Genomic DNA, 25011 nt, shown 5'->3' with positions numbered 1-25011 from the left:
GAAAACCTTCCAGCTGCATCCCAGCTTGTGCCTTAAGGAAGAAGAGTGGAAATCATAGATTTTGGGACTGGACAAGGCTTTGAAAAAACTTTCCTGCTGCCCCAAGGTGAGCTTGGTACATTAATAGGATCAGTACATGTATTTTTGTATGTTATTAGATGCAATAACTGTTATGTGTCTTTACAAGCTGCAGATCCAGATAGATCCAGGCTCAGTTGGTATATGGTTTACTACAGAGAGAGAAAATGAGGACAAAGACTTTATCAGCATGATATGGGTGAGGGAGAATGGTTGGAAAAAGAGCAGTTTTAGTCCTCAGCCCTACTAAAGCCTTGTGCTGTGATCTAACGCAAGCCACTTCATCTCAATATGTGAAAAAGGACCAGGAGGATTTCCCTTGTGGCACATCTGAGCAGCCTGTCAGCATCTTTTGTATGGGCTCGATCCTGTCCCAAAGAGTAGATGCAGTTGCACTGACCACAGTGGTCATGCCCACCCCAGAGGGCTTGCAAGACCTGAATGTGGGACGCAGATGCTGGCCTTGCTCATCAGAAGCAAGGGAGCAGGTAGCAAGATATTTTTGTTATCCTACATGTCATCCCTCACTGCTGCGGCCCCTTGCTTCACCTGCTACAGCAGCACTGTTTTAGCAGTGTCTAAGAGACTATCTTAGTGCAGCCACACTCCCTATCTGTCTGCCTAATCTTCCCCATTTCGAATGACATTCAGCTTTCTCTTTGTTTTGCTGCTGTTTGGTGGCCCAAAGATTTGAGTCTTTCCATCTTTCAGCCTGATACTTTCTGAGCAAATGTAATCTAATGCTTACAGTGGACTTTCTCAGGCACAATGTGTTGCACTTCCCAGTACAAGCTGTTTCTGTTGGCTCTAAACTGCAATAACAACTATCTTTAATCATCTTTCTTGTTCAGCTTGTGATAGGCAGCTTAACCACAGAAGATGAACTTGAGAATTTTCCTAGCCTCGCGTCTGGTATGATCCCAGGCTGGTTTCTATTTCCTACCTCTTTGTAATAATTAGTTGGTGGTGAAACCTGAGTGGAAGTTGTCTGGCCTCAGAGAGCTGATGTTTTCTTCCTCTGACGGATGTAAACAGGAGGAGAGTGGGTGAAGAGCTCTGGGTCACACTGCTCTCACAAGACTTACAGAGAGAAACAGCAGCTCCTCTTCATCCTGAAATAATCACTTGCAAAGTCAGAGCTTTCCAGGTGGGATGTGTCAGCTGCAATCTTGGGAAGAGTTCCTGCCTTCTGAATCAGTGACCAAACGGTCGAGCACAGCAAGTGATGAATACCCGTTTACATCTTCTTCTGCTTTCTAGCGCCAGATCTTCACCAAAAACAGTCACAAAGTCTTCCCCACCCTAACGGCACATTTCCCCAGGCAGCCTCGCTCTGTTCTTGCAGCCCCGGAGGCCCAGGATGGTGGTGACTAGGTGTGAAGCAGAGGTAGGAGACCTGTGCTGGGTTAAAGGAGGTTGTAGGTGGGGAAGAAAGGAGGAAACCATGCTAGGACAAAAGGGCGATGAGCCTCTGAGAGCGCTCAGGTCTGGCAGGACAGGGTGGGATGCTGTTCTGGGGTGAATGGTCTTGTTTAACGCCAGAACTGTCTTCCCTATCCCTGCACCTACAATCAAAGGGGTTGCTCTGGCTGGAGCTGATGGAAACTTCTGGCCACAAAATTATCTTGGGTCATTGAAAATCAGGGAGAAGTGTAGACAAAGAGCGTTTTTCACACATCTGCAGGGTGCTGGGCGCTGGGGATTGCACCTGACAGTACCTGGGCTATAGGAACATTACAGGAGCCTGGTTTGGGTAAAGGGCTTGCAGACGGACCACGTGTTGCTTTTACTCCTCTGTTTTCTGTGGGTTCTGTGGGTTTCTGTGGGTGAGCTGAACAGTGTGTTGTTTGACAGAAATTGTTTCTGACATACTAGTATCAGTATTTGTCCTCAGCTGGACCTAGAAGACCTGCATAAGTGCCTCATGCAGCAGGACCAGGGACATTAACCCGGTATGGGGGTTGGAGCCTGCAGTGCTGGAGCCGCGGGGCTCCACTCCAAAAAGCATCAGAAATAGCTAGAGAGAATGTTTTGAGAAGGGTCTGAAATACAGCTTGCCTGGCAGTGGTGCTGCCTATCCAAGGGAATTTCACAGGAAGCAAAAGACGACGGGGAAAGTGGGAGATTGGCGTCATTTTGCAAACTGTCTTGAAGTCAGTCTGTGTCCTTCACTCCTGAAGGAATTGCCCTCAGGCACCAGGTGTCTAACCCACAACATTTGCTGGGTGTCCACAAGCGCTTGGCAGGGCAAATAAGGCTTCAGCAGGTGTCAGAAGCCGATACCTTATTGTGGGTTCCTTTTCCAAATGAACTGAAGGCTGTTCTGGTCTAAGTCATGCCACTTTCCTCCCATCACAAAACATCTAAGCAGCCAAATATTGTTATTTATATTTGGGGATTGTAGCTGTCCTTGAGTGTCTAAAGCAGGCTGAAAGATCCAATTTGTCTGCAGGATAGAAGACTTCGGTTTAGAGTCATGTTTTTGTGTGAGCTAGATGTTGTCAGGCCTGGTAGCTGCTCGGGGACGTCAGTGGGATTTGCCCCGGCTCTGTTTTCCTTTAGTAGCTGCAGGAGGCTTTGGGGATCGGTGGCTCTGGCCCAGCACACTGCCATGGGCTCCAGGCTCTGTGGGATCTCTGTAGCCATCCCAGGGCTCCAAGGTCTCTTCTGCAAAGCTGGGAGCTCAGCCCTGCTTAATCCATATGTCAGCAGGCCATGGGACATGGTGCTAGTCCTTGGTCAGTCTAGGAGGAAAGCAGATATCCAATCTTTGCAAGAAAATCGGCTTAGATGCGCGGAACCTGAGATGTTTTGGTTTTCTTGGTGAATCAAGGGTTTGAAAGACTTCTGATCAGCTCTGCCTAGTTCTGCTACTCACATCGCCGCTCAAGGAACCGCGATATCTGGTGCTGCACTGCAAATGCAGAGCAGAGAGACAGCTCCCTGCCTTGAAAAATTGGGACTCTTTGATGTGGGTTGGTCCTTCTGGGTTCCTAAGTGGGTCCCCCGTGTGATCTATGTCCCTGCATTGTTCCTGTGGTGTTTCATCTTTGGTCTGTGTAATGTCCTGATTGCATTGTGATTTTTAATGCCGCTGTTGCAAGGAGCTCAAAGTGTTACAGGACGGAAGCAGGACACAATTTATGTTTAGTATTTTCTCAGTGAAATCACCAGCTTTCCTGGCTGTATCCCCAGTCTTGGTGTTGATACGTTTCTCTCTGCTCCAGGCTAAAAGCAGCACCTGCATAATAGTCAGCTCTGAGATGAAACCTTCTGGGCAGCCTGTTTAACAAATTATAGGTTGAGCAAATTAAAAGCAAACGGAAAAGGAATGATAACAAGTGGAAAAGGTGGTTGCTGGCAATTTCTCTGAGAGATCAGGGTATGTAATTCTTGGCTGACTCCGTAAGAGGCTGCTATTTTTCTCCATCCTTTACATTGACTTCCTTCCCTTCCCTCCAGCTTGCTGCAGAGTGATCTCAGCTGGATGCCTCGCAGGGCTGGATGCAGCTGCGGTGTGGGCAGGCACCTGCGTGACCACTGCTCACTCCACAGTGAGGAGGAGGCTTGGAGCATCACCTCTCCCACTCCTCATCCCCAGCACAGTAAATCTGACCCTGGCTGTTCATCGCTACAGATCCGTAGTTGCGGTACCGCAGAAGCAGCACTCTGAAATGCCTGGGCAGATGCATGTACCTATTGCTGGGTCCAGCTGGCTAGGACCTGAATAGGTCTTAATTATTTTTTGGCCAGGTTTCTTTCAGGAGTGAGGCTTACATGGTGCTGTTCATGTGTGTGTCTTTGTGCATCTCCCCGCTCTGCTCTTGTTTCTCTGTTCACCTCCGCTCTGGGCTGTGTCCTGCTCTTGCCCTTCCTCCGTCCTGCCTCCTGCTCTTGCAAGGACTGGGGGTACGGTTGGGAGGGCTAAAATCAAATGTCCATTTGGCTTCTGCTCTGGCAAATGAAAAGGCCAGATCAAAACCTGAATTAATGGGCATGGGGTCTCTGCAGCAATGTGTGGGGCAATTCCCTCTGCCTTGGAGGGACCAGCAGCCAATTCAGATGCTCTGATACCTTACTGGCGTAATGCTAAGTCCCACAGAGATTCTTGCCACTCCAAAAGTTGCTTCTCTTGCCCCAGTTTTCTCCTCCTGCCTGTTTTGGAGAGCAGGGAGAGCTTCCAGCCCACCCCCGAGTCTGTCTTCTGGAACTGAGCCTCAGTACTGAGAGCATAAAACTTTGCAGCAAACCCATAAATTCCTGTGTAATGTTTCCTATGAATCCTCCTGGATTATACTGCGGGTTTTATTAATGCTTTCTAACAAATACGCCACTTGTGATATAACTAGCCAGTCAAGCGCTATCTGGGGAGGTTTTATTGCATTAAATTTTTTTATTTTTATTTCTCCTGCAGTCAAGTCTTCTGCTACTCCCTCCCCACACAGACACTTCTGCCACTCAAGAGTATTAGAGTCAACTTTATGTTGCCTATAAAACTGGGTCATTGTCAACTCAGTCCCTCTGCTGCTATTTCTATTTCTCTGGTCATTCAGATGGCTGGAGACTTGGAGCAAGGTGCAGAGCAGGAGAGTTTATGGCTGAACAGATGAGCCAGGGAGACCCAGATGCTCAGAATATAATGAACCATGTTTTGCAGAAGGGGTGAGCAAGGTGCAGAGAGACTGTGTCATACCGAAGGTACCACGTGGGAGTTGGGGCAGAGGTAGGAAGAAAAGGGCACATCTCCTCATTTCCTAAGTCACAACAACCTTTTCTCAGTGCCTGCCCGGTGCAGGAATCCCTGTCCTGTCTCATGGGTGCTGTGGTAATCGCCAGGAGCTGAGCAAAATCTCCTGGTCAGGAAAAAAACAACCAAAACTATGTTGCATGATAAACACAGGGAAGGCTCGAGTTTGCAAACTGGCTGTTGTCCTCTGGGCTGCTCCAGGAGCCTCTTGAGTGTTTGCCTGCGGGGAGCTGTGGACCTCGAGGGCACTGGTCCTTGGCTCCCTGTCGAGAGTGGGCTAAGGCTGTACAGGAGCAGCTATGGAGGAGCCACAGGGGTAAGTTAGATGAGAAAAACATTTCTCTGCATACTGCACTTGTGCATCCCCAGACCCTCTGGGTGATCCCTGGAGGGAGCAAAGAAGTAAACTGGACCCAAAATGCCAGAAAACAGCACTCTGGCTGAGCCAAGGGGTGAACTGTTTCCTTAGCGGTAGGACGTTGCTGTGCTACAGGGGATAAATAGTTACACCTGAAATAATACTCATAGATTTCCAGGCATTGATCCAGCACGGCTTGCAGGTCTCAGGCCTGGGAAACATGCTTGAATGGCTAAAAGGTATAAATTACTTTAAATTAATCATTGATTTAATCCGTCTCTCCAGAAGCTGGAATCACCATGTTATTGAGTCAGGAATAAGCTGCAGTTGCACACAGAACTGTATGAGAAACACACATACTCAGTACTTTGGCTTCTTGCTCTTTCTGTGAAGCATATACCATTTCCCACTGAGATGAGTAGGTGTTGCATGGGGCCCAGCATCGAGCAGAAAATCTCACAGGGAAGTACAAGTGCCCTTTCAATCCACCCAGCATCAAATTGCATCCATTCGAACACGCAGAGGAGCCAACAGTAGATTTCTCCTGGGTGAGATAGGGATGGGGGAGCATTTGCCTCCAGCCTTTACAAAATGGGGTTAAACGTGACAAACACCCAGCTGAGGCTGTGAACCTCCTGCGCCCAGGGATGCCGTGAGCAGAGGGATGATGCTGGCACTGCCGCCGGTTTCAGTGGCAGTCCTGCAGTGCAGCGATGGAGTCCCTCTTCGAGGGCAATTCAGTACCATGGCATAGGTAAGGGATCAGCTTCCTCATGGGCGAGCTGGTGGTAAAACCCTGGAGGCAGAGAAGATGTGGTGCCCTCAATAACGTGGAGCTTGTAAGGAGGATGTAGGCCCTGGAGAAAATGCTGGAGACCGGCTGATGAGCTGCTTCCCTTCCAAAGGAGTGCCGGCTTCTCCCGTAGGCAGCCTGACAGCTGGGGTAGCAGAGGCGGAAGGCTGGGGGCACTTACAAGAAGTATCCCCAATAATTTCATTGGAGGTAAGATGACAGCAAGGTGACGGCTAGAAAACTTGCTGAGGGAGCAGCAAGGAGTGATAAGGGACACGCTTAATTATTTAGAGACCATCACATATGGCAAGTCATTGAGTTACTGCACTTAATGAGTTAGCGGTTGTGAGTGGGCTCCTTTCAGCGGTGTGAATGCTCCAGGCCCATCTTGAGTTCAAAGGAAAACACATTAGCTGAAAGCTCTCCCCAAGGTACTTAATGAGGTGCCCCTGTTAGCTGAATCTCTAGAGCTGGCTCTGTGTATGCTCCCAGCCTGCTCTGATCACACGGTAAAGTTGCTGTGTGGTGCTGCTAACACAGTTCAGTTCATAATTGGAAGGGGATGGGAGCGTGCATAGTCGGCGGCTGCAGCTGAGCTGGTGGCTGGTGAGAGGTTATGCCATGGGCTCATCACTTGTGAACATCTTTCCCAGATCCCGAGATGAGCTGAGAAAATCAAATCTGCAGAGAATCCAGCGACAGTCATTAAGAAGTGGGTTTCTTCTCTGGAGTTAAATTCTCCGCTGGCTGGGCGGAGACTGCATGGCCGGGGAGTGTAATTAGCAGCAGGTCAGAATTCCAAATGAATGGTAAGCAGAAGCTCTGATCCCCATCCCTTTCTCTGAGGAGGTAGGGAAAGTTCAGTCCTCGTCTGACCAGAAAGCTGGGAGAATGCCTCCATACCCCCTGGTAACCGCCTGCCCTTTTTTAGAGAAAGTAATGATCAATTAAAGAGCACATGTGAAAGGTGAGGGGGAACCTTGTGTTTGGAGGAGACCATTTTAATCCTTTCAAACAGTCACAGAAACACTCATCCAAGATCTTTCCAGTTGTTAGGTTTATTTATTTTTATTTTTCTTTCTCTTCCTTAATCATGTTTGCAGCATCCCAGGCTTTTCAGAAAACAGCTGGTGAATTCATCCTATATCCAAACACATTGCAATATTTTGGGGGCAGTCTCTCACTTGCTGGGCATGAGAAAATGGTTGCAAATCCTCCTTGGCTTCATTAGGTCCTGCAGATCTTTCCCCAGCAGTTTGCTGTAGCACTAACCGCCTCTCCCGGTCAAATCAGCGCTGGCCAGGCTTTTTCTCCCAGCCTCTGTTTCTTACCCTCAGCCTGAGCTGCTGCTCTGTTTATTGCACAGTTTGATCTTCAGGATGTTGGATACACAGACTGTTTTTTTCCTATTTGCTTAAAATAGTAGTGAATAATTCTAGGCACCGCTTCTGTTGCCTAAGGAAGAGGCAAGCAGTGACTCCTCACACAGGCAGGTTAAGTGGCCTTACTCTCTTTTTGCAAATGATTTCGTGGGAAAAAGAGAGAAACCCTTAGCTTCTGCAGACCTTAGAGAGACTGAGTGCTCAGCTGATGGCTGCCGGTCCCCTGGGCAGTGGGGTGGTATGCTCACAGCATCTTTGCAGTTGTGCTGTGTCTCCGGGTGATGCACAAACCCTGGAAAGCCTCTCCCCGTTGCCTCCCAGGCTGGGGGAGGCAAGGCTGGACCATAGTCTTGGGATGGGCCTCACCTTGACATAGTCTCTGTGCCTCAGTTTCCCACTCTGCCGAATGTGTGTATTACCATTCCTCTGTCCTCTTTGAGACAGAAGTCCCTTACATCCATGTGTTTATGTAGCACCTTTGGTCCCTGATCTCTGTAGAAGGGGTGAAATGTGAGTCTCACAAAAAGCATATTGAAAGGTGGTGAGGGAAGGGGTGTCTGGCTTTGCCCACATCTGTGGTACTGGAAAAGTGCTCCTGTAAACCAACAACTGCTTCTAATGACGCTTTATGATTTCTCAGCTCTACAAGTTTTGCTACAGAGGATGTGAGATTTAATCAGAATTTCACATTATCCTGGTAGTGATGATAGCTGAGAGTCCCGTGCTTAATTCTTACCTGGTCTTAATCAGTCTCCTCGCTGGAGGAGTTAGCAGGGTCTCACCCATGGTCGAGGCAGCTTTTCCCTGTATCTGCACTGTCTGTGTGTGGGATGGGGAAAGGGAAATAGTGCAATTTCAGTGACTTCTAAAATGAAATAGCACTAAAACCTGTCTACAGAAAGGTGCCCTTCTGTAGCTCCTGTCCTGCCCCAACAGTTGCCCACCCAGCTGTAGCAGACGAGTGAGACTTCATTGTGTCTGCCAGCAGAGTTACAGGCTGGAGGTGCTCACCTAGATCCTACTGCTCTGAACTCACCTACACCAACACCTGCTGGCAGCTCTGAAATGGTGTGCGCTGCAGAAGAGAGGTACGGTTCCTCATTCACTGGTCTATGGATCACATCAGTCTGTGAATGGCATGGGGAAGTAGGAGTCTCTGTTTTGTGCCAGTTGCTTAAAAGAAAAGATTTGGTTGTCTTGACAGCAAACACTGGTGGCTGCTCTTGGCTGGAGGTGAAACTTGTTTGACTTGGGGTTCTTCTCCTTTCTCTTCAACTACTGTAAATAAAACTCTGCAAAGGTTATATGACCACACTACTGCTTTCTGCTGACGATCTTATTCCAAAGGCTGCTGAACTAATCATGTATGAGCTGCCATAGTTTTCACGGCACACAATTATCATGGGATTTTTTCCTCCTCAGGATCCTGCTCTTGAAGGCAAAAAGATGTCTACCACATGCAGCTCATCTCAAACCTGTGAGAAGCAGTTGCTCCCTATGGACCCGTGGGTAGTTATGGGGTCTGGTGTGGGGTGTGTGCATGTCTCTGTCTGCTATAGACAAACACAGCACTTCTGCTCTATGGTGTCTGAGAGCTGAATTCATCCTGACAGCAGGTACTTTGAGGGAGAGGAGAACCTGTTCACTGTGTTTGGTGATGATGCTGGGAGGGTGGTGTAGGAAGTGAGAGGCAGAAAGATTAAGCGTATTAGGAGAGAGGCTTTGCAGCAGAGCTAATGAGTTGGAGTCAAGTGTTTTAAACAGATGCTTCCCCAGGCTCTGTGTAAAATAAAACTTGTGCAGGCACAATGATGCTAGGCAATGTTTGACGTGATGACCTTATAATCACTTCATTTAAGGATGTAATTAATGAGCTGTGCTTTGCCATGTTATAACTTGATATCCCATATGGAGGCTGCAGACATCTGCTCTCTACCAGAGGGTAAATATTCACACGGCAGCATCCTACAGACCTTGTTCACAGCTCACTGAAGTCACTGCAACAACTTTCATGAAGTTATGTGGGGTCTGGCTAAACCACAGAAGGATCCAAACAGTCTGGGTTTTTATGCATCCTGCAGTTGAGGAGATCGGATACCCACTGAAAAGGTTTCCAGACCTTCACATAAGGACAAATAAGGACTCCCAATTCTGATCTTTAATTTTCACTTAAGTCTCACTTATTTTGCTGCTCTGAAGAGTTAGGGACTCACCTTGGGAAGTGTTCTACTGTTGTACTGCAGATGGAGCCATGAAGGGCCCAAGAGCTTTTGCAAGCCACAAAAACTTTCAAGAGATCACACCTGTGTCCAAGGTGTTAGGTATTTTGAAGGGACATGAACTACATCACTTTGACATTGCTTTTCAGCACTGCCTGTATTTCCAGGTCTTAATCATCCTTGTAGACTGTGTGTTGCCATGTAAAGCCTCAACCCGTGGCTGAAGTCTGTTGGGTGAGAAACAAGAGCGTCAGTGCCCTAAGCAGTGACGAACTGATCAAGGACATGTCTCCTCTTCAGACAGAAGCACCATCTGTTGATAATATTGAGTCTGTCATTCCTCAAAGCTAGATTTTCCAGGAATCCAAACTGGCTAGAGTAATGTGATTTATGCTGTTGGTAATTAGTATCTCTTGTGATCTGGCACGCTACAAGTTGACCATCAGGTGGATATAACAGGCACAAATTAAGTCTCTTCCTGCTGGCTCACAAAGATCTGTTCCAAAGGGATTTTGGTCTCCATGTCCAGGTTGAATGGGGACACTGTGGAAAATGGTGAAATTACCAAGATGTGGAAAGCTATAATCCATCGTTTTACCCACAGTAACTAGCTTAGCCTGCCTCCACTGAGAAATAGGCTTTGAGGGTCTAAATCACCATGTGGGCACTTTTCCCCATGAGGATGAGTGAAATGAACATATTTGCACCTGAGGCACCTGAGAGCATGCTTGCAGTCAGCCTCTGATATTGCCCGTGGCTCAACTGGGCAACAGTACCTTGCTCAAGGGGATACTTGAGTGGCTGGATGGACAGGAAGACACTGTGGGCAGGCCAGTGGACCATTTGGTGGATTTGGTTCCCTAGACTAAACTGATGTGGGATGTTACCCCATGTCAGAAGGCGGCACAGATGGCTGTCCTCTTTCTTGTGATTTGGGCTCAGCCACCAGAATTGGGTTCAGAGAAGACACGACATTTGGTTATTTTTTTCTTTCACATTCCATCATTTCTGGTCTTCTTCATGATCAAAAGCCCAGTTCACCACTGCTGGTTTGTGACGCCACCTAAATCCCGTCCTCAGAAATGTCCTTAAATTCACTTAAGACATACTCCCAACAAAAGAACTTAAATGCTCTTGGAAGGGCAGTTCCTTGTTCATGTGATGTTTCATGTATGGGGCCTGACTGTTCCCATGCACATCACTGTTTCTTGTGGTGTTACCTCTGCTTTATCTGGTGAAGCTACTGACCATAGAAAGTACATACTTACTTAAGGCTTGTGAGTAGTCCCACTGAAGTCAATAGGTCAATACCTAGAAAAAGCACGTATTTAAGTGCTCTGCTGGCTCAGGACCTCACTTTCATGACTCCTATCCCACCAAGGCTGTTAATTACCTTGGCAGCTCAAAGGCAGATCAGATGTATCTGTGTATTCTTCCTGGGGAAGAAGGGGAAGTTAAGAAAAAATATTATAATATGTGACATACAGTGTATAAAGTATAATATATATTGCATACTGTGATTTCAGTTTATGAGGAGCCGACAGCCCTTTAACTAAAATCTCTACCAGCACTTCTTTTAAAGAAGATGTAACACCGAGGTCTTTGATGAACTGCATTTGAAATCTTGAGGTAGAGTTGCTGATGGGCACACTATGTGTTTTTGTCTCCTCCAGATCAACTATCCTTTGGTCTGATCTGGCTAGCAGAGAGGACCACAATGTGACAGAGGAGAATGAACTGGGTGTTTGCCTCCTGGGTGAATAAAGCCACATAACTTCAGGCCTGCTCTTCCAGTGAAGATGCTTGCTAATTAGTTTGCCAGTGGGAAGCTATGAGAATTAAACACAGGAGACATAATCCTCCCTGCAAGGTAATTAAAAATATTTGCCCCTTGCTGATAACTGACCTGCTGATTTCCTTCTGTTTGAGAAAGCTTCATAAAAAATTACTGTACTGTTTGTGTAACAGGACAGCCACTTGCATAGATGTTTCCTGTCTGCTAACTTTCTTCAGGTCAGTATTTTCAGAGGGTGTCATAGGAAGGAAAAACTTGTTTGAACATCTGGAAGCCTTATTTTTTGTCTGTATGAAGGGGGAAAAATGATCTCTAGATTATTTAAAAAACCCCAACCAATCCACAAAGGTGCTATGGAAGTAGATCATCTAATCAGAGGGTAGAGGCAAAGCTTTTATGATGCTGGAAGCCAGGCTGATGGTACACGCTGACAGCCTAGCTGAGACCCCTGTTCTGTCCAGGGCCCAAATCCCAGGCAGTGTGGCATGAAGACAACTCTTTATACCTTTCTCAGTCTTTCTCCCAGCAGTGTCCTGTTCTGAATTCAGCTTCCTCAAGACCGTGTGCGGGAGTCTTGGCATGAGTGGATCATGCAGGAGAGGCTGGGTCCATGTCAGGTCACAGCTCTTTGAATGGAGGGGCTTGGTGGCTTCAGTGCTTTACAGGCACGTGGTGAGAAGCTGCCAGCACCCTGAGGAGATGCAATCTGATGAGGAAATACAGGTATTCTGTCTACAGTCTTCAGCTAAAATTGTTAATTGGGGGTTAATTGACCCCTGCTCTGAAGGGGTTTGGTGTACGGCATGAGCAGGCATGGGGATGGGAGCATCTGCTAACAAATCTGGGAACAGCTGGCCCAGATGCTTTAGGTCATGAAGACAGTGCTGTGCATGATGAGAAAATTCCCAGGAAGAACAGAGTAAAAGTAGGAACCATCCCTGCTGAGATGCAGTGAATATATTGGATATTGCAGTTGTCCTGAGGGGAACTAGGCATGAAGTGTGGCTGCCAAGTCTCTCTGATCAGAAAAGCCATTTTTGGTCTATCTTCAGAAACAACAAAAGCTTCATCCCTGACATGAGAACAGTCATATGGGACAAGGTAAAAAAAAAATCTACTTTACCTATTACTCTGCCTCAACAGCTGTCAATAGCAGAGGCTTAGATTATAAGGACTGTGGCAAACCTAGAGCAAGCTTTCCCCCTCAGGCCATTCCCAGTGATCAGAAACATAGGGACATTGTGAACCAGAAGCTGCAGCTGGTCTGTTGTGTTTGACAGGTCCAGTTGTGTCTGTATTCTGGGTCTGAGCACATTAATACTGTTGTTCTCCACGGCAGAGTCCTGTGATTTTAATTACACACTGTACAAGGAGGTGTCTCCTTCGTGGACTTAAATCTCCTTCACAGTAATTTCACAGCTGCCTCTAGGAATGACAAATATTAATTTCCTTTTTACCTCCTTCTTTCTGTACTTGTTGTTATAGGCAGGTAAACATTGCTGCAGAAATTGGCCTTGCCCTCTTCTGAATTGTCAGAGACAGCACAGAGCACAGAGCTGGATACTGCCCTAGTGCAAACTTTCAGACAGATGTGGTGGCAGTTAGAATTGGTTTGGAGCAACAGCAGATTCAGTCTGGTGGTTCCTTCCCTTAAGAGGCAATTAAAATGTAAATGCACAGAGAGATGCCAGTTCTGGAGACCTCGTGGTAATCTGCAGGGGGACGTTTCTGCAGTGACCTTTGTCTAATGATCTTATTGGACCATAAACTCCCAGGCATTCTCTGTCTCCCACACGCTCCTTGCGTGATGGATATGGTTCAGCGGGCAGCATCACAGGCTGCTGCTCTTTGGTCCTGTCCTGCTGAGGAATTGGGCTGTTGGCATGCTGCTGTTCCCGTAAGCATGGCTGCTGCTCGTGCACTTTCACTCTAGTGTTAGTCCCAACCAAAATCCTTTTAAACCTCTGTGAAAGCATGGATTGTCCTTACACTTCCCACCTTTTCCAGTTATTCTTGCAGAGAGAACCCCCCCCCCCCCAAACCAGTGTGATATCTAAGGGCTTCACATGTAGTAGTCACCATCCAGACCTGCTTCAGACCAGGAGGTGGTGACACTGAAACCCAGCCTTTGTGGTTACAAGAGTGCTTGAGCTAGATTTCTTAGTAATGTAAACCAGAGTCAGGAACTGGCAATGGGAAAAAGCAGGCAGGCAATTTTGCCTCTCATTCAGGAATTTCTGACTTAAGCTATGTCCCAGCAGAAGCTGGGAACAAACAGCTTCTCCCAGAGGAATATCATTTCTAGTCAGATGAGGGTGGGGATCTTGCCTCTAAATAAGGCAGGGCTTCCTAGTACCTGGCAAGTCTGAAATTAGGAACCATCAGTCTGGCAAAACCCCCTCGGCAAATCATGAATGCTCATGAGCTATCAAAGCTCTCCAAGGCAATGAGTCTGCTCTGATTTATACCAGTGGGAAATCTAGCCTTTAATTTTGGTTCTTGAATTAGCAGTTGTTTTAATCATGTGAATGCAGTCTGCCAGGTTGTCAGGGCCACATATGCGAAACTCAGAATTATTGCTTCAGTGGAGCCCTAAATATGTAATGTTTCAGTAAAGTCTTTTTATTGGGTTTATAGACCATGAAGCAGAAAGTGCGATGGAGAGTCATGCAACACCCAACCTGAAGCAGGCGCAGCCTTCTTCATCGCTGCCTTGTGCAATTATGGAACAGCTCACAGGTCATTTGGTATTAATTAGCCCCCTTTGGAGCTTGAGCACTTTATGAATGCTATTATACAACATGATAGCAGGGGACTCGAATCAATGACCCTGGTGGTCTCTTTCCCTCTGACAGCCACGGTTCCTAAATAAACACGGCTTATAGGGCTCTTTCCCCTGAGCTCTATGGAGCCACACCAAGAATGAGTTCAGCCACTCCAGTTTCTACCCAGCAACAGTCAGCAAACACTAAACACTGGTTCTGCCGCGTGTGGAACTGTCTCTCTCAGATGTGCCACGTGGAGATTTTCTCCAGAAAATCTTCCATCGTGCACTCTCCCATCACTTTTCTGGTAGCTCGTTTTTCCCTGAGTTTCTAGGATGGCCTGTAAGGTGAAATGCAATACGATGCAGTAGAGGATGCTGCTGTGTTAAGAATACTGAGGCTGGAGTAGTGCCTGGAGAATAGAGAGAAGTAAGTGTTCATTCCCCTTCAGCAATTTCTCTCTTTGACCTTTGTTTTTCTCCATCTCTACGTTACCTTTCTCCTTCTCTCTCTCTCGAGATCATGAAAGCAATCATTTAAAAAAGAGGGGAGCATGATTCATGTTCAGTCAGCTCCAGCCTGATTCGTATAGGATTCTTCTGCAATAAGCTGGAGGATAGCCTCTGTTCAGTTGTCACTGGCAGCATCCAGGCTAGTCATAGCAGTGTGGGCATGGAGAGCAGATGAGGGCATGTCAGTGTCGGCACCGCTTAAGCTGCAGAAGGATTACCTATACTCTACCCAGTGCATAACTTGCGGTTTGCCTTGTTTCCTGTGGTCACCGACTCTGGAAGCAGTGATTGGCTTCTTAATATGGGAGCTAAGATCTCGGCTATGCTTGCAACAGGGTCTAGCATCAGGCATGTTTTTAGAGCAAGTCCCTTTAAGCGTACCTGAGATCTGCTTGCCACGTTAAAACATTAGTTTTGAATCTGAGGACGGTTTTTTGGATTTGCCAGCTCCCACACCCTGAACGTTTCCACCTGTGGGAGGTCCTGTCTCAGCACCCCTTACTGCCGACCGCCCAGCATCCTGCATCCCTCCAGGATCCAAAGGCACCCGGGCACCGGTTGTACTTATTTATTTATTTCAATTCGTAACGTGCGTCTCAAACCTCTCGCGTTTAAGAGCTCCCTGCCTGTCTGCAGCAAGCGGGGAGCCTGCATTTTACTGCTTGGCATTTGGCGGTGGTTTTTTTCCCCTCCTCTCCCCGCGCTTTGTTCTCCGCCCCGGGGACCGCCGGGGGGGGCCGGACCGGGGCTGGGGCTGGGGCTGCCCCTCGGCGGAGCCGCGGTCCGGGGTTTTTCCTCTCCCCGGGTAGTGCGGGGAAAAAAGGGGGCTGTTCTGCTCAGGGCACCTCTGTCAGCCGAAGGGGGAGAGAGCTGCAGCCTTGAAGTAGAAAAGGAAGAAGAAAAAGAGCGGGGAGAGGGTGAGAGGACGGGAGGACGGGAGGGGGGGGGTGTGAGCCTTGCGGGGGACCGGGGGCTGGAGGAGGAGGAGGCAGGAGAAGATGCGGCGGGGCAGCGATGCTGCGTCTGAACTCCCTTCTGCCTAAGGAGAAGGACATCATCCTCCGAAGGGAAGGAGGAAAGTGGGGAGAAGGCGGCCAAGCTCGCAGAGAGCTTGCTGAGCTCTCCCGGGGACTGCCCGGGGCTCGCCTGGCACCCGAGCAAAGTTTCCCGAGCTCGGTGAAGAGAGGGGAGGAGGCATGTGAGATCCTTCTCCTCCGAGCGCTCAGCTGGGCTTGTAGCCCCGGCCCTGCTGGGACTAGCCACGGCTTTGTCATCCCCGACTGAAGGGTGAAGGGGAGACCCGGGGCACCCGCTCTCTCCATCGCCTTCCCCGGCTCCACGCTCCAGCCCAGGTAAGTGTCCTCCCCTTCCAGACACCGAGGCTCTCTCTGCCCTGCCGGAGAGTTTCCCAGCACTTTGCCCGGGGAAAAAGTCTTCCGCTTCTCCTGATAGCTAAAAGGGTGCCTGCGTGTGTGTTCGTGAGTCTGTCTGTGTGCGGGGGGTGGTTATAGCTGTCTGCCTGCAATTTCTGTTTGCTGATCACTGTCATTATTTCACTGTGCCGTCACACCTCTAGAAAGGAGACTCATCTGGGGTCTGTCAAATATTTTGGCTGTGCTGCTGCGGTGAGACAGTGTGGTAGGATGACAGCTCGATCCCCCTTGCCACAACTAAGAGGGAAGCACGCTTAGCTGTGCGTGTTGCTGGTGCTGCTGGTACGGCTTTAAATGATGCTCCTAAAATGCTGGCTGACTATCTCCGTATGCCCTTCGAGCTCTAGGAACTCTCAGAGCTACGAATGAAAGTCTCTTTGTCCCCCTGAGAATATAGGGAGGGATGGATATTCCCCTGGAAGAAATCACTATAGCCTCTGGATTTCCATCACTCTAGCTTGGATATGCAGCTGTTTTTGCATAGCAGTGCTCAGCAGTAATGCATTTCAAGCTGAAATGTTGTTTGGAGAAGAAACCTAGACTCTAACAGATAAGGAAAAGACCTGTTTCACACAGAGAGCCCAAAGAGAACTTTTTCCACTCCTGATGGAACAAAAGTTGGTCATTTTGGACAGGATAATTTGGCTAGAAAGTTGGTCAATTTTGAACCCATTAACTTGGCTGAAGTGGAAGGTAAAAGCTGCTGGATATTCACAGGCAAGTCAGCAGTGGGAGCTGACCCACATCAGTGAGTTCTTGTGACTGCAAAGCAGATGGAGAGTGACCCTTCTCCCCACAGCATCAGCCTGTGCTCCAGGAGATGACAGGACAATGAAGATGCTTCTGTTGTATATGGCAATCAGAATAAAGATGGACTTTGTGTTGTTGCAGGGTCTTATCAGGCAGAGGATGGTATAAGGCATTCTGTGGCTTTGGTTTGTTTTTTGCTTTATCCTTCACTGCTCTGCTGGCTTTTCATCCCCATTTCATCTGGTTTTCCAACAGGAATCCCCCGTGTATAATCCCTGATGTTTTATATGGAGATCAAGACAAGAGTAAACAGTGATCTACTTTCTAAATGTTCCCAGTCCAAACATGCTGTCTTCTATGTACTGTTGGTTATCCTGTGGTGTGTGTGCAGGTCATGTCCTAGCCCTGTGATGGTGCTGTCTTCCAAGGACTTCTGTCCCCAGGCTGATGGGAGAGATCCCCACTCCAGGCAGGGTTCCCCTTAGATTCTCCAATGACTCCATTGCTTTCTGCTAGGAAAGGTCCGTTATCCCATATAGGTGCTCCAAGCAAAGAGGACGGGAAAGAAGTTTTGTCTTGGACATAGCATGGTCAGAACCTTTACGGTGCAGCTATAGAAAGGGTGTGACAAGCCCCAGAATTACTCACACGGTTGAAATGAGATCTCAACCCTGGCTCTATTTTTGACCACTCCAGCTAGCTCTGTCCCATGGTTCTGAGTGTATCTCCATATACATAATGTGAATGAGCCAGATTTGGCTCCCTATGCTTTTCTTTGACACCACCTCAGCAGGTTTGATGGCTTGCTCCCTCAGTCACTCCCAGGTGCTTTTATTCCCCACCTAAGAGCGTTCCCAGACACCCAGTCCAACGGGATGGGACTCCTGACAAGCTCCTCATCACTGCTTTAGCCACAGTGGTCTATTTGCAAACTTGCTTTCTTCCCTCTTCACTTGCCAGGAGGCAGGTAGCTGTCGTTGCCTGACCAGTCCCTTGGTACAACCTGGGAGCTGTCTGCCTGTCCTAGGCTGGCCCAAGGAGCAGCCGGTGCCTCTTCCAGTTAAGCTGCAGGGTGAGAGGTCTCTGTCCCTATGTGCCACATCCCTATTTCTGTACTGTAGATGTGGTCCCCTCTCCTTCTGGGAAGTGGCCATGAATGCCTGGGAAGCTGGTGGTGACTGTACCCACCCTGAGCTCAGCTGGGTCATTCTCTCATGTCATTTATCGTTCCAGAGTGGATCTGTAGTTCTCTTTTACCTGCTGGGGTGAGCTGTGCTTGGATGAGCTGCCCTGATTTATTGTAGCCAATGGTGCTTGAACAAGCCCTCTTGTCCCCCTCCTCCCCTGTTACAGCCTGGGGAGGTCCAGTGAGGATTTTGCCCAAGCTTAACCCCCTACTCTCATGAAGCTGTAACGATGAACAAAAATTGCCAGGCAGAGAAAATGAGCTACCAGGGACCAGGCTGGGTGACATCGCTGCAGCCTTGAAAGCAGCCAGAAACAGCATGGTCTCTTCGGAGTGACTACAGGTGACCACTGACAGATGTGATGGGCAACAGGTTGAATCTCCTCGTGAAAATCTCAGTGGGAGCATGACCTCTGGTCTCTGCCTTGCCTAGGAGCAGAGGCAGCCAGCTTGTTTGTGCATCCTGCTGGAGCCCAGCAGCTGTGATAGCCGCCCAGCTCTCCCAGGAGGGAGAATTCTTGCAGGGTGGAAGCAGGTGAGTGCTAAGGAGTCAGGAGGGAGAAACCTGGTGGAGTGAATCTGTGATATGATTTAACCACAAGGAGCAACACAGTTCCCTGCCAAGCACTTTTCAGTGGGAGGATGTAGGGCAAACCAAGGGGAAGAGCCACACTCAGGGGTCTGCAGCCTCTGTGTGCCAAAGATTCAGACTGGCATCCCTAAGAGCTGGTCTGAGAACAGTCTGTGTGTATGTGTGTCTTTAACCAGAAGCTATCTTGCTGCTGGTCCAAGGCTGGTGAAGGAGGCAGAATCAGGGCTTCAGATCACAACAGTGTGCCAGGGTTCCCAGACAGAACAAAAGGCCAATGCGTGTATGTTAGCCTGGCTAATGAAGAAAATGCCCTTTCTCTCTTGCACGCTCCCAGTTCTCCTGAAAAATCTTTGCTTGCAGAGAGACTCCTCTCCAGTCAGGCATCCCCAGATGAGGAAGGATTTAATCCTGTCTTTAAGGATCCTAAATCGCTCATCCGAGACACAGCTCCAGCTGATGTCTCACTGCATAGGAACTTCACTGAAAGTTCACTGCTGCACTTCATTCAGGTCTAAACAAAAGCCCAAGCCAAGGAAACGAGATATGACACTGGATAGAGCAGCAGAGAGCTTTGCCTCAGCTGGAGGTGTGGGAAAATTTTATAACCTAGGAAATATGTTGAAAATGCCCGGCTGGTCCCACTGGCATATTTCAGGGTGATGGTTTGTTTTTTTTTAATTTAGTGGCTGTGGAGTGTTAATAGCACAACAGCGATTCTTGGCTCTTGCAGTAGAAAACCTGTGTGGTATCAGTTTTACCTTGGCAACCCTTTTGAAAGTGATTTGACAGCAGAGGAGGGCAGAAGCTAGGGAGCCAGGCAGGGGAGTAGGAGAGAGCAGACCGCTACTGTTTGCAGTCAGGCTGGGAAGAGAAATGCTCTCCTGCCTGTAAAATCACAGGCATCACCAGCGAACTGCTGGCAATTTGGCTTCTGGCAATTTGGCTTCCCAGCAAAGTACAGTGAACACAAAGCCAACTCTCATCACATCCACTAATCTCCTCCATGGAGAAGCTGCTGTTGTCAGTCAGAGCTATGTGTTCCTGCCTTGGGTCCTAGGCAGATCCCCACACAGGGTCTTTTCCAGCTTCATTATCTCAGTTTCCATGAGCCTCCATCCAGGAGCCTATGTTGCTTGTGCACAAACCTTGTACAAGTTTGGGTTTAGATTTGCTGAGGGAAACAAGCTTCCCTGCCCCCTTCTACGGGATCTCCTGTGATCACATCGAACATGGTGTGATGCATGGTAGAAAGCATGGTCCAGCAGGCAAAACACCCACGCTTGCTCCATTTTATCACAGACTTCTATGACTGACAGCAAGTCATTCAGTATCTGTGAATGGAATTTATCGCACTGAGCATCTGACTGTTAACTGCTCAAGCCACCGCCAAGGTTCCCTCTGCAGTCAGCTCAGCCCTCCATTGTGGACATCTTTTGGGGATGTTCTGGATCATCTTCTGGGACCTTTTATTCTCCACTGGCTAGAAAGGCAACCTGGATGACTAGTTTCAATTGCTGGACAACTGAGATGTGGAGCAAAGAGTCCCACTTTCTGTTACAATTTGGGACCTTTACCCATCCAAGAATATATTGCACTCACATTGCAGTGAGGGATGTTCAGAGAAGTGCTGGGGTCTGTTGTTATTTTGGGCAGGTGTTGTGTGGGTGATGATAAACACTGTGAGGCCAGCTACTGCCCAAATGGGCAGCAGGATATATTGCCTGTCCTGAATAACCTGTATTTTAAGGGAAGGGTGGATGGAGTAGAGGGAGGAAGCAGGCTTGGATTTGTACTTAGTTGTTGGTACCAGCAAACCCGGAGAAGATGCTGCTCACCATGAATGGTGGTGGAAAGGTGCCTTTGGTTCATTGCTCTAACAGCTGCATGCTTTTCTGTTCCTCTCCAGGGATTTCAAGGCAGCAGGATACCAGAGCTAGCCTTCTCAATACAGTGTACACCCTGTGAGGACTGAAGTGAGCTCTGAGACTCATCTCAACATGTTCAGTGAAAAGAGCAGCGCCTCTTTATCCCAGAAACCCATCCAGAAAAAGACACGACCTCAGGGCCTCCCCTCCCCTGCTCTCTGCTGCGCTTGTGGACTTTGCATCATGCTGGCAGGGATCAACATCACTTTAGTGGGAGCATTTGCCTTTGGGACCTTCCTCCCTGTGAACAACCCTCCCATCATCATTGGACCCATCTTGCTGGTGGTGGCCTTCACATTCTTCGGTGCCTGCTGCATCTGCAGCCGGAGGCCGCCAGCTCACGGGGCCAGGAAATCCAAACCAGGTTCCAACACTGGGCTCATCAAACCTGGCAACACAGCCTTTGAAATTGAAACTAGTGAGCACACGGTGCAGGATACCACCGCTGTTCAGCTGAGCCCCACAAATTCACCCATCTCCTCAAAAAAGTCCACACCGGTTCACGAGAACGCGAAGACTTGCAAGCTCTTCACCATGGAAGGCAATGGGCCGGTGGCCAAGTACACGACAGGAGGAGAGGCGATACAGCTCAACTTGCCCAGGGACCTGGCCGCATCCTAAAGCCAGGCAGAGCTTTTGTTAGCAGCCAGCCAGGCACTGCAATGGGTGGGCTGGAAAATCCGTGATGTACCATCGGTCAGAGGTGTGGGGAAGGTGCTTGCGAAAAGCCAGCAGACAGACAGGTCTCTGTCACCTCTTTAAGGAAGGTAGATGCAACAGCAGAAAAATTCCGGATTTTTGCTGAAAGGAACATGCCCATTACATGGCTTTAGAAAGAGAATTGATAATGCTATTGCTGTGAAAGGATGACTCTCAGTTCTTGGGACTACACCAGCTTTTTGGGGGAGCAGATAGGAAGAGGGGAATTAATTAATTTGTCTAGCATAACGTGGAAGTGTGATGGCTGGAAAGAGGGGCTACACGGGGCTGACAAATGACAGCTCTTTCTTCCCAGTAGTGAAGCAATTCTTGAACATAAAAGAAGCAGGAATGCAGTAAATTACAGCTTGCTGCCACTCAGTCACAAGAAGATGTCAGCATTTTTAGTGCCAGGCTTTTTGGCAGTGGGGACAAAGCTATGTGTTTGCTATTGAAAAAGCAGTGTGAAACAATCTCCCCTCCCTTGAAATCCTTGCTCTGTCTTGCCTTCATTGGAGTGACTTTACCACCCATTATAAGAGACAATGAATCACAAGGATCACAATTAACACTGGTATTTTCCTCTTGTTTTAATCAGTTTGGGCTTCAGCTGTGCTGCTTGGTGCAGTACGTTTCTCGGAAGGTCAGCCAGGCTGAATCCTTGGGGACAAGCTCTTGGAGTAACCAGAGATTGGCAGGAGCCTGAAAATGAAATATTTGGGCAATGATTATGTACTGAATGCTAGGCAGCTTCCTTTCCATCTTTTTGTGGAAGGCTGGCCTGGGATACACATCAGCTTGGGACAAGGGGCAGGTAACTGTATGGGCTTCAGTATACCTGTGCTGGAAGATGGTGACTGTCTCTCCTTCCCTGAAGTGGCTGTGAGATCCATTACATAGAGTGGGCAGTCGGGAGTGGATCTCCTTGCTGCAGGAAACCGGCTGCTCAATGTGCTCGTGGGCTTGCAAAGCAATGGGATGAGTGTCCAGAAGAGAATTTCTCAAGAGCTGTTCAATGCAAAGACACCACCTCTGCCTCAGAAAGACTCTGATCTGATGGATTATTGCTGCAAAGGCTTTGTGTTCTTCCCTGTGCGATGCTGGCTGGGAAGACGGTGCTGTCCTAATGGGCCTTTGCTCTGACTTCTGTAGAGGCTGTTCACATGTTTTATGACATATGGGACCAGTGTGGGGAAGGACAGCTGTGCAACAGCTGTGGAGAGGCAGCAGCAGGAGAGTGGGTTTTGAGTATGAACAGCTGCGTAGGTCCTCTGTTTATGGAATTCCTATCTTTGAAATGGGGCTTTTGGGACTTTGAGTGACTAGGAAGTCATATGGACACAAGAGTGACCATACCAGAACATTCCAAGGGACCAGCTAGCCCAGCATCCCATTTCTGACAAGGCCAAGAGGAAGGTCTGGAGAAGAGTGTAAAGACAGGGAAAAACCAGGATGTTGCTTGCCCAAAATGTTCTCCCAGCCTCCAATGCACTATTGCTTAGGAGCTTCCTGAGCTGGAAGTGGTGCCTGCATTTAGTAGCCCTGAATGGATTTTTTCTTCATGAAATATTCCATTTGCGCCTTGAATGTCTATCAACTTTCATCATTTGTGATCCTGCAGCAGGGAGTTGCACAGTTTAATGAGAGGCCATAAAGTTCTCTATCCTTGGCTTATTTTCATCCTGTACCCTACTAATTCCCTTTGATGCCCTAAGTTTGCCAGATTAGAAGAGCCAGCAAACAGTCCACGCCGCCCCACCACTCAGGTTTTCTGGGGCCTTTGTCACATTTCCTTCAGTCATCTCCTTCTTATGGTACTTCACATCTCTTGTAGCCAGAGGGAGGTAATGCTTCCCATTCAACCCAGCATCAGTGGTTCTCTAGGCTGAGGACAACACAGCCCTGAGGCATTAGCCAGCAGAAATGGGTATATGGAGAGGCAGGAGGACTGAAAGGGAAATGCTGGAGGAGAGGGAGAGGTTGTGACATGGCCAAGGCTCCCCTGGGCCACCAGCAGACCTCTGCATGGCCAGGCCCTGAGAGCCTTATGGCTGGTGTGCTGGGTTAAGTGATGGCACATGGAGTACAGTCCATGCAGAAGGTGTCCTAGTTGCTTTGGGGAGCTGCTGTGCAGCTGATGGCCCCTTCATGAGCTCAGGTAGGCTGAGGTTCGATTTCATTCCTTCATGAGAGGTAACCAAACGCTCTGTCTTGATGTAGGTCCTCCTTGAGTGCTCTAAGTGTTTGCTGCCTTGAACAGCTCCTTCTACGTCAAGGAATTACGTCTGTGATTTTAGCAGGGTTGGTCTACTGGCTAGGAGAAGCAGAAGCAGGCTTGGGAGAAGGATGTTTGTGTGAGCCTGGGAAAATGTGGGTTCAAGTCTTTGGTACAGCCTCCAGGTCCTGGACAAATCATTTAATTGTGCTACTGCTCAGCTCCCTGCCTGTGCGAGAGGGAAAATACCTGCTCCCAACTCCACTTAAAGCTGCTTTAAAGATGAACACATTGCCAAGCATCAGGTTTGGTATTAGGACACCTGAGTCTGGAGATTGCTTGAAGGTGGATGAGTCTGTATGGTCCGATCTCTGCACGATTTCCTTTAGAGCTCATTTTCATGGGTGAGCTCTGCATCCAGCACTGGCTGCCCTTCAGCACACAGGAACTGCTGTACTGAACAAATGGCTCCCCTGATTTTTTCCTGCCGGTGATTGCTGTAGCAATTAAACAGAATAGCTTGCTGATATAGGTTTGATTCCCAGCTTGCTGGCTCGCCAGCCTTTTGGAATAGCACACAACAGACTGGAAGTCCTTTAGAGGCATTGCCCACATGAGTATGGTTACTGCAGCACTTTGAGTACTTGGAGTCAAAAAATGGTAAAGTCAGGTGGTAACCATACAACTCCTTTCTCTACTCGCTGAAGGCTTGAAAACCAAGTCTGCAGTGTGCGTGCTGGAATCCCTCCTTATTGCAGCTGCACCATGAGATGTTACCAGTGATGGGTAATACAATGGCAGATCCCATACGAGTCGAAGGCAAAGGCCCCTTGGGCAGGAACAGGGGCAGAAGCAGGACCTTGAGAGCCGACTAGGAGTTTAGCGTGGTTCACACTTGCGTTGTGAGGGAACCCTGACACAGCCCCGCGACCTAGCGCATCCTGTGCTGCATGTGCAGATTGCCATAAAGCCGGTGTTGCTCTGGGAGTTGATGCCCTTGGGACCCAAGAGACAACAACCAACAGAGATGGCACCTGGGCAAGCAGAGGTGTAGGACCAGTGAGATGCTGATCCGCTGGCGTGGAGGGTCTGTACGCCAAGCCGTGACTCCAACCGCCTGCCTGCAGAGCAAGGTGGGCATGGGAACATCTGCTGCCTTCCGAAGCATGAATGCCCTGCTTTTGCCTTTTTCTGTCTTTCGGGATTTCCATGTCTGCCTGTCTGTCCGCCTCCGTGATCGACTGTTACTGATGTTGTTGTGAATCTTGTGCCTCCTTGTGTAGCAGGAGACAGGGAGGGTTTCTTGTTCTCCCAGTCAGCATTTCTGATGTGAGTCTTTTTTTAAATTACTATTTATGTGTGTGCAATGTGGAATTTGGAAAAGACAGACCCATTAAAATAATTGCACTCAGTAAGCATTTGGCCCGCCTGCTCTTTCACTCTACCAACCACCTCCTCCCTTACCCTGGGACTGTGTGTGCCCCAAGGCTGTCTGTATTCATTTTACCTCGTGCTCCCCACTCTCGCACTTTATTTTCTAGCCAGCGCAACTAGCTGCAAGG

The 25011-nt window shown here is 48.6% G+C and overlaps 1 protein-coding gene across 7 annotated transcripts; it reads left to right on the top strand.

The window, feature by feature from the left end:
• TMEM275 (transmembrane protein 275) lies at positions 1 to 24348 on the top strand. Of its 7 annotated transcripts, XR_008237226.1 has the most exons (6): positions 1 to 106; positions 3541 to 8446; positions 8781 to 8974; positions 11251 to 11447; positions 11921 to 12095; positions 15097 to 17174. XR_008237226.1 is itself a non-coding variant. In XM_052801816.1 (4 exons), exon 4 carries the CDS (start codon positions 20608 to 20610, stop codon positions 21154 to 21156), a length of 549 nt encoding a protein of 182 aa, XP_052657776.1. In that variant the 5' UTR covers positions 1 to 8446; positions 8781 to 8974; positions 11251 to 11447; positions 20517 to 20607; the 3' UTR covers positions 21157 to 24348. The 7 variants fall into 7 exon arrangements, 3 of the variants coding, with proteins under 3 accessions (XP_052657776.1, XP_052657775.1, XP_052657777.1); XR_008237227.1 differs by lacking the exon at positions 3541 to 8446; XR_008237224.1 differs by having other exon boundaries at positions 1 to 8446.
• Positions 24349 to 25011: the final 663 nt, after the last annotated feature.

The sequence above is a fragment of the Harpia harpyja genome, chromosome 11 (genome assembly GCF_026419915.1).
Source record: "Harpia harpyja isolate bHarHar1 chromosome 11, bHarHar1 primary haplotype, whole genome shotgun sequence".
Classification (NCBI taxonomy): domain Eukaryota; kingdom Metazoa; phylum Chordata; class Aves; order Accipitriformes; family Accipitridae; genus Harpia; species Harpia harpyja.
The sequence above is the reverse complement of the archived record's forward strand: the minus strand, read 5'-3'. Positions and strand labels throughout refer to the sequence as shown.